Source organism: Oncorhynchus kisutch, unplaced genomic scaffold, assembly GCF_002021735.2.
Source record: "Oncorhynchus kisutch isolate 150728-3 unplaced genomic scaffold, Okis_V2 scaffold942, whole genome shotgun sequence".
NCBI lineage: Eukaryota > Metazoa > Chordata > Actinopteri > Salmoniformes > Salmonidae > Oncorhynchus > Oncorhynchus kisutch.
Genome location: NW_022262887.1, coordinates 68,552 through 78,031, shown reverse-complemented (window position 1 = coordinate 78,031; position 9,480 = coordinate 68,552). Strand labels below are relative to the sequence as shown.

Below are 9,480 nucleotides of genomic sequence, written 5' to 3'. Positions count from 1 at the left end.
TGTAATATTAGAGTAAAGTGTCCTTGTGGGTCAGTATCCTACACTGGGTGTAATATTAGAGTAAAGTGTCCGTGTGGGTCAGTAGCCTACACTGGGTGTAATATTAGAGTAAAGTGTCCTTGTGGGTCAGTATCCTACACTGGGTGTAATATTAGAGTAAAGTGTCCGTGTGGGTCAGTATCCTACACTGGGTGTAATATTAGAGTAAAGTGTCCGTGTGGGTCAGTATCCTACACTGGGTGTAATATTAGAGTAAAGTGTCCGTGTGGGTCAGTATCCTACACTGGGTGTAATATTAGAGTAAAGTGTCCGTGTGGGTCAGTAGCCTACACTGGGTGTAATATTAGAGTAAAGTGTCCGTGTGGGTCAGTAGCCTACACTGGGTGTAATATTATCTCATTTAGACAAACAACTCTGAACTAATATACCATTGGACAATAGGTTCAGATATACGGTAACGTGGTTAACTTGGGCTTATTCAGAAAATGTGTGAGTGGTTGGAAACAGACACTATGTGTAACTAAGGTTCACAGTCAACTGAGAGTTCATGTCCCAGAATACTGCACAGATGTTCTAAATGTGAATATTTTATCCAACAGGACTGTTGTGTCGCTAGTTGGGCAGTGTTTGCACTTTTGGGTCTATCCTATTGGTTCCATTGTACTGGGTAAGCTAAGTAAAAAATAAAAAATAATAATAACATTAACAGAGAGAGGTCAAAGACAAAACTGATCCTAGATCAGCACTCTTATTACTCTGGGACTCTCTGTGAATACAGGCTCTGGTCACATGTCCATGGATGACACAACCCATCTAGTGTCCACTCTGGTATTGCTATAACTTTTATGATAAGAACTATTTTCTATCTATTAACTAAAGTATTTTTACTGTGCTATTAACTGACACCATTAAGAAGGAAAACACTGGAGTTACTATTAGTACATTATAATACTTAGTAATACAGTATACCTGACAAGTAAATTACATACCTGGATCACAGTATATAGATGTATTTAATCAGTAGAATGAACACGTGGAACATATGGAACAGAATGGAAGCAAACATAGAACACTGCTGCATTTCAAATGGATTGATAGCTGTAAAAACGTCAATGAAACAGTATCTTGTTAGATTGGTTATGTACACCATATAGGTACAAATGTAAACCACAGTTAGAGCCTACGAGACCCCAGTTCCACTCCCCTGGGCCTGATGAACGGTAGACTCCACATAGCTCTGGTCTCTTTAAAGACAGGAATACATCTTTCAATGTAGTTAGTTCCACATAGAAACAAAAACAGCTTAAGAATAACAGGGAAAACCAGAACAACTCCATGAGATATGGGGTTACAGTAGCTACTATAATTAGACTACGGTGTGAACGGTTTTTCACACACCCAGTGTTTTGGAATACACGGTCCATCCTTCCAACTCTTCAGTGGGTCTGATGCCGTCTGTGAGATCTCAACACAAGCCACCTCGTCATTCAAGTTATTAGGTTCCCCTTCCATCCAATATCTATAAACCACAGAGATTCAGAGTTGAAAATCATCCAATACAAGTCCCCAGGCTCAGTTGTTACCATTCTACAGAGAGAATCTGACAGTTAGCCTAGTGCCAGGTTCAGTTGTTACCATTCTACATAGAGAATCAGAGAGTTAACCTAGGCCCCAGGCTCAGTTGTTGCCATTCTACACAGAGAATCAGACAGTTAACCTAGTCCCCAGGCTCAGTTGTTACCATTCTACAGAGAGAATCAGACAGTTAACCTAGTCCCCAGGCTCAGTTGTTACCATTATACAGAGAGAATCAGACAGTTAACCTAGTCCCCAGGCTCAGTTGTTACCATTCTACAGAGAGAATCAGACAGTTAACCTAGTCCCCAGGCTCAGTTGTTACCATTCTACAGAGAGAATCAGACAGTTAACCTAGTCCCCAGGCTCAGTTGTTACCATTATACAGAGAGAATCAGACAGTTAACCTAGTCCCCAGGCTCAGTTGTTACCATTCTACAGAGAGAATCAGACTGTTAACCTAGTCCCCAGGCTCAGTTGTTACCATTATACAGAGAGAATCAGACAGTTGACCTAGTCCCCAGGCTCAGTTGTTACCATTCTACAGAGAGATTCAGACTGTTAACCTAGTCCCCAGGCTCAGTTGTTACCATTATACAGAGAGAATCAGACAGTTGACCTAGTCCCCAGGCTCAGTTGTTACCATTATACAGAGAGAATCAGAGAGTTAACCTAGTCCCCAGGGTCAGTTGTTACCATTATACAGAGAGAATCAGACAGTTAACCTAGTCCCCAGGCTCAGTTGTTACCATTCTACAGAGAGAATCAGACAGTTAACCTAGTCCCCAGGCTCAGTTGTTACCATTCTACAGAGAGAATCAGACAGTTAACCTAGTCCCCAGGCACAGTTGTTACCATTCTACATAGAGAATCAGACAGTTGACCTAGTCCCCAGGCTCAGTTGTTACCATTCTACAGAGAGAATCAGACAGTTAACCTAGTCCCCAGGGTCAGTTGTTACCATTCTACAGAGAGAATCAGAGAGTTAACCTAGTCCCCAGGCTCAGTTGTTACCATTCTACAGAGAGGGAGAGAGAGAGCTGGCTGAGGACGAGATTATCAGACTGTAAAAAGTCATTTATTACAGCAGTAAAGTGTAAAAGTCCTCCAGAACCTGTTCACTCACGTAGGTTTAAATGGTGTGTCGTCAACCCACTGCCAGATTCTGTCTTTTTTATATGTACCAATCCAGACATTCTTCTTAAATCCATGGATAAATATCTAAAATAGAATTGTGGATGAAAAACAATGGCCATAATTTAATCTCCACAGCAGAGAAACACTTTTACATGTTATAAATAGTAGTAGTAGTAGTCTAATAGTAGTAGTAGTAGTAGTAGTAGTAGTAGTCTAATAGTAGTAGTAGTCTAATAGTAGTAGTAGTCTAATAGTAGTAGTAGTCTAATAGTAGTAGTAGTCTAATAGTAGTAGTAGTAGTCTAATAGTAGTAGTAGTCTATAGTAGTAGTAGTCTAATAGTATAGTAGTAGTCTAATAGTAGTAGTAGTCTAATAGTAGTAGTAGTCTAATAGTAGTAGTAGTCTATAGTAGTAGTAGTAGTCTAATAGTAGTAGTAGTAGGTCTAATAGTAGTAGTAGTCTATAGTTAGTAGTAGTCCTAATAGTAGTAAGTAGTCTAATAGTAGTAGTAGTCTAATAGTAGTAGTAGTCTAATAGTAGTAGTAGTTCTAATAGTAGAGTAGTAGTCTAATAGTAGTAGTAGTCTAATAGTAGTAGTAGTCTAATAGTAGTAGTAGTCTAATAGTAGTAGTGTAGTCTAATAGTAGTAGTATTAGTCTAATAGTAATAGTAGTAGTAGTCTAATAGTAGTAGTAGTCTAATAGTAGTAGTAGTCTAATAGTAGTAGTAGTCTACTAGTAGTAGTAGTCTAATAGTAGTAGTAGTCTAATAGTAGTAGTAGTCTAATAGTAAGTAGTAGTCTAATAGTAGTAGTAGTCTAATAGTAGTAGTAGTCTAATAGTAGTAGTAGTCTAATAGTAGTAGTAGTCTAATAGTAGTAGTAGTCTAATAGTAGTAGTAGTCTAATAGTAGTAGTAGTAGTCTAATAGTAGTAGTAGTCTAATAGTAGTAGTAGTAGTCTAATAGTAGTAGTAGTAGTCTAATAGTAGTAGTAGTCTAATAGTAGTAGTAGTCTAATAGTAGTAGTAGTCTAATAGTAGTAGTAGTAATAGTAGTAGTAGTAGTCTAATAGTAGTAGTAGTAGTCTAATAGTAGTAGTAGTCTAATAGTAGTAGTAGTCTAATAGTAGTAGTAGTCTAATAGTAGTAGTAGTATAATAGTAGTAGTAGTCTAATAGTAGTAGTAGTCTAATAGTAGTAGTAGTATAATAGTAGTAGTAGTCTAATAGTAGTAGTAGTCTAATGGTAGTAGTAGTCTAATAGTAGTAGTAGTAGTCTAATGTAGTAGTAGTATAATAGTAGTAGTAGTAGTCTAATAGTAGTAGTAGTCTAATAGTAGTAGTAGTCTAATAGTAGTAGTAGTCTAATAGTAGTAGTAGTCTAATAGTAGTAGTAGTCTAATAGTAGTAGTAGTCTAATAGTAGTAGTAGTCTAATAGTAGTAGTAGTATAATAGTAGTAGTAGTCTAATAGTAGTAGTAGTCTAATGGTAGTAGTAGTCTAATAGTAGTAGTAGTAGTCTAATGTAGTAGTAGTATAATAGTAGTAGTAGTCTAATAGTAGTAGTAGTCTAATAGTAGTAGTAGTCTAATAGTAGTAGTAGTCTAATAGTAGTAGTAGTCTAATAGTAGTAGTAGTCTAATAGTAGTAGTAGTCTAATAGTAGTAGTAGTCTAATAGTAGTAGTAGTCTAATAGTAGTAGTAGTAGTCTAATAGTAGTAGTAGTAGTCTAATAGTAGTAGTAGTAGTCTAATAGTAGTAGTAGTAGTCTAATAGTAGTAGTAGTAGTCTAATAGTAGTAGTAGTAGTCTAATAGTAGTAGTAGTAGTCTAATAGTAGTAGTAGTAGTCTAATAGTAGTAGTAGTAGTCTAATAGTAGTAGTAGTAGTCTAATAGTAGTAGTAGTAGTCTAATAGTAGTAGTAGTAGTCTAATAGTAGTAGTAGTATAATAGTAGTAGTAGTAGTCTAATAGTAGTAGTAGTAGTCTAATAGTAATAGTAGTAGTCTAATAGTAGTAGTAGTAGTCTAATGTAGTAGTAGTCTAATAGTAGTAGTAGTAGTCTAATAGTAGTAGTAGTCTAATAGTAGTAGTAGTCTAATAGTAGTAGTAGTAGTCTAATAGTAGTAGTAGTCTAATAGTAGTAGTAGTCTAATAGTAGTAGTTGTCTAATAATAGTAGTAGTAGTCTAATAGTAGTAGTAGTCTAATAGTAGTAGTTGTAGTAGTATAATGTAGTATAATGTAGTTGTTGCAGCCCTGACGACTGCAATAAGGCAGTTCACAATGATCTAGGAAGCTGGGAGAGTACTTGATGGAAACAGAGTGTGTTGTGTTTAATCATTTTCGCTTTAATCTTTCCAAACCCATAGCTCTAACCTTAACCAGTTACGATAACCACTAACCTTAACCCCTAACCATAGCCACTAACCTTAACCCCTAACCATAGCCACTAACATTAACCCCTAACCATAGCCACTAACCTTAACCCCTAACCATAGCCACTAACCTTAACCTCTAACCATAGACACTAACCTTAACCCCTAACCATAGACACTAACCTTAACCCCTAACCATAGACACTAACCATTTAAATTGTTTCGGTTTCACCACTGTAACCACACAGAATTAACCCTGTAACCACACAGAATTAACCCTGTAACCACACAGAATTAACCCTGTAACCACACAGAATTAACCCTGTAACCACACAGAATTAACCCTGTAACCACACAGAATTAACCCTGTAGCCACACAGAATTAACCCTCTAACCACACAGAATTAACCCTGTAACCACACAGAATTAACCCTGTAGCCACACAGAATTAACCCTCTAACCACACAGAATTAACCCTGTAACCACACAGAATTAACCCTGTAGCCACACAGAATTAACCCTCTAACCATACAGAATTAACCCTGTAACCACACAGAATTAACCCTCTAACCACACAGAATTAACCCTCTAACCACACAGAATTAACCCTCTAACCACACAGAATTAAACATGTTGAAAACGAATGAGAGATAATAATAATAATGAAACAGTAGTATTATAGTATTACTAATGTATTATCTATTACCTGTTCTTCTCTGCTGTTTATAATAACCGACTCTCCTCCCATTGTTCTGCACTCCCTCTGACCGCCCCCAGCTGTGTTCATCGTGGAGGAGACATAATAACAGCTGGTGCCAAACCTCCACCATCCATCCAGACAGGGTTTCTCTGAGATAAACACAACAGAACTGCAGGCATGTAAAAGTATTAAATAAAATTATACTTCTAAAATAAGAAAATGAAAGACTGCACTCACCATAGAACCTAAGCCTGGTTTTAAACTGGTCTCTCTCAGTGGTTGTGGTATTTAGACTATTCTGTAGCTGGTCTCTCTCAGTGGTCGTGGTATTTAGATTATTCTGCAACTGGTCTCTCTCCCGAGTTATTGTGGTGAGAGTATTCTGCAACTGGTCTTTCTCCTTAGTTTTGGTTGTGAGACTATTCTGTAGCTGGTTTTTCTCTGTGGTCCTAGTATTTAGATTATTCTGCAACTGGTCTCTCTCTTTGGTCCTTGAGTTAAGACTATTCTTTAATTGATCCCTATCAGCAGTCATAACTTTAAGACTATTTTGCTGCTGGTCCCTGTCTTTGGTCCTCATGGTGAGACTATTCTGTAGCTGGTCTCTCTCCCGAGTTATTGTGGTAAGAGAATTCTGCAACTGGTCTTTCTCCTTAGTTTTTGTTGTGAGACTATTCTGTAACTGGTCTCTCTTTTTAGTCAGGGTGTTGTAACTGGTCTGTAGCTGGTCTCTCTCAGTGGTTCTGGTATTTAGAATATTCTGCAACTGGTCTCTCTCAGCAGTCCTGGTATTTAGACTATTCTGCAACTGGTCTCTCTCTTTGGTCCTTGAGTTAAGACTATTCTGTAATTTCTCCCTTTCAGCAGTCCTTGTGGTGAGACTGTTCTGTAGCTGGTCTCTCTCTTCAGTCATGGTGTTATAACTGGTCTGTAGCTCATCTCTCTCTTTAGTCAGGGTGTTGTAACTGGTCTGTAGCTCGTCTCTCTCTTTTGTCAAGTTATTATAACTGGTTGGTTGCAGATCTCCTTCTTTAGTCAGAAGGCTGTAACTGGTCTGTTGGTCTCTCTCTGTTGAGTAGTGATGATCAATGACTCCATCTGTAAAAGGGAAAAGTTGATCAAATATTCAATTATGTTTAACTATCACACCATTAAAGTTTACAAAACAGCATTATAAACTCACAGTAGACAGACAGGCCTATGATCCCAGCCAATAGAAGAACACACAGCAGCCCCAGACACACTGCAGCAACTCCAGAGGGTCTCTTCCACCACTGAAAATTAGCTGAATCACAGGGAATGATCATGTAAGATCTTTGCACTCTCTCTGGTAATGTTCAAATATTTATATTATCCAGGATTGAAAGGAACAAAAGCTGTGTGTTTGTACTTGAATTGATACCTGAAAATGTAACACTGGGCTTGTTGGGAGACATGTCGTCATCAATATCCATGGTCTGCATTGTTGGATTCTCCACCTGTGTTTGTATAGATTGTCTCTTACATTTCTAGAAGTCAAATGCTATATTTTCCTCTGTTACTTCAGCTCTAGTATAGGTTTGTAACTGTGCCTTATGTGTCGTCAAGGCAAATACTTGAGGTCACCTGACTTAGCTTACCCAGTACAAAGGAAACAATAGGATAGTCCCAATCTCTACCCAACTAGCGACACATACACGGTAGTAGAGCTCAAACAAGCACACTTCAGTATAGTGCATTTGGAAAGTACTCAGACCCCTCAGATATCCCTCTAGTGGTGTGGGGGCTGTGCTTTGGCAAAGTGGGTGGGGTTATATCCTTCCTGTTTGGCCCTGTCCTGGGGTGTCCTCGGATAGGGCCACAGTGTCTCCTGACCCCTCCTGTCTCAGCCTCCAGTATTTATGCTGCAGTAGTTTATGTGTCGGGGGGCTAGGGTCAGTTTGTTATATCTGGAGTACTTCTCCTGTCCGATTCGGTGTCCTGTGTGAATTTAAGTGTGCCCTCTCTAATTCTCTCTTTCTCTCTTTCTTTCTCTCTCTCGGAGGACCTGAGCCCTAGGACCATGCCCCAGGACTACCTGACATGATGACTCCTTGCTGTCCCCAGTCCACCTGGCCGTGCGGCTGATACAGTTTCAACTGTTCTGCCTTATTATTATTGGACCATGCTGGTCATTTATGAACATTTGAACATCTTGGCCATGTTCTGTTATAATCTCCACCCGGCACAGCCAGAAGAGGACTGGCCACCCCACATAGCCTGGTTCCTCTCTAGGTTTCTTCCTAGGTTTTGGCCTTTCTAGGGAGTTTTTCCTAGCCACTGTGCTTCTACACCTGCATTGCTTGCTGTTTGGGGTTTTAGGCTGGGTTTCTGTACAGCACTTTGAGATATCAGCTGATGTACGAAGGGCTATATAAATACATTTGATTTGATGATTTGATTTGGACTTTTTCCACATTTTGTTAGGTTACAGCCTTATTGTATAATGATTTGTAATTTCTTTAAATCCTCATCGATCTACAAAAAATACCCCATAATAACAAGTATAAACATGTTTTGGGATTTTTTTGCAAATGTATTAAAAAACAGAAATACATTATATGCATAAGTATTCAGCCCATTATAAGGTCTGTCTATACAAGGTCCCACAGTTGACATTGCAATTTCAGAGTGAAAACCAAGCCACGATGTCAAAGGAATTGTCCGTAAAGCTCAGAGACAGGATTGTGTCGAGGTACATATCTGGGGAAGGGTACCAAAAAAGGAAGGTCCCCAAGAACACAGTTTGCCTCCATCATTCTTAAATTGAAATAGTTTGGATCCACCAAGACTCTTCCTAAAGATGGCCGCCCGGCCAAACTGAGCAATCGGGGGAGAAGGCCCTTGTTCAGGGAGGTGACCAAGAACCCAATGGTCACTCTGACAGAATTCCGGAGTTCCTCTGTGGAGATGGGAGAACCTTCCAGAAGGACAACCAACTCTGCAGCACTACACCAATTAGGCCTTTATGGTGGAGTGGCCAGATAGATGGTAGAAAAAGGCACATAACAGTTTTTCATTATGGGGTTTTATGTGTAGATTGATGAGAGGAAAAAACAAACAATTTAATGCATTTCAGAATAAGGCTGTAATGTAACAAAATGTGGAAAAAGTCAAGGGGTCTGAATACTTTCCGAATGTATTGTAGATATGTACTTTGTCCTGTTTACTGTTCACCTGCTTAGTCTCCCAGAGACACTAACATATTACATAAGAATCAGACAATACACACACCTCATAAAATGATCATATCTGGTGAAATAGAGAAATACAATCTTACCACAGTCTTTGAGAGTTGAAAACGGATGCATACAAATATGTTAAATGAATGAGCATCAAAGTAAGATTGGAATAACGTGTCCACGTTGTTTATAGTCTGAGAGACCCCACCTTTTGTGTCAACATCAGCATATTCTTTAAATTTGGTCAAACAATTATGAACTAATATACCACTGGATGTTAGGTTCAGATACAAGGTAACGTGGTTGACAGGAAGTAAGTCAAACTGAAAGTTCAAGTTACAGAATGCTGCATATAAGTGTTTCATTTCCCCTCTCTCTCAAGCACATGAGCTATAGGGGTCAAAGGTATAATTTAGGTTAAAAGTAATGGTTGAATGTTCAGTTACTCCAAAATTCTAAAGCTTAGAAAACTTGGAAGGCTGAATGTCAAAAT

At 38.6% G+C, this 9,480-nt stretch overlaps 1 protein-coding gene across 1 annotated transcript; it reads right to left on the bottom strand.

Moving 5' to 3' along the window:
* Positions 1–994: 994 nt before the first annotated feature.
* LOC109884110 (CD209 antigen-like protein B) lies at positions 995–9,197 on the bottom strand. Its single transcript, XM_031817145.1, has 7 exons — positions 9,086–9,197; positions 7,190–7,265; positions 6,971–7,072; positions 6,025–6,885; positions 5,794–5,936; positions 2,702–2,796; positions 995–1,519 (listed from the first exon to the last, which is right to left on the bottom strand). The coding sequence occupies exons 2-7, from the start codon at positions 7,248–7,250 to the stop codon at positions 1,372–1,374; spliced, it is 1,410 nt and encodes a 469-aa protein (XP_031673005.1). The 5' UTR covers positions 7,251–7,265; positions 9,086–9,197; the 3' UTR covers positions 995–1,371.
* Between the last annotated feature and the right edge of the window lie 283 nt (positions 9,198–9,480).

Coding starts and splice junctions, on each gene's coding strand:
- LOC109884110 (XM_031817145.1), bottom strand. CDS start 7,250: ATGCAGACCATGGATATTGATGACGACATGTCTCCCAACAAGCCCAGT. Junction 6,886..6,970: donor CATAGGCCTGTCTGTCTACT/GTGAGTTTATAA, acceptor TCCCTTTTACAG/ATGGAGTCATTGATCATCAC. Junction 1,520..2,701: donor GACACACCATTTAAACCTAC/GTGAGTGAACAG, acceptor TGTGGTTTATAG/ATATTGGATGGAAGGGGAAC.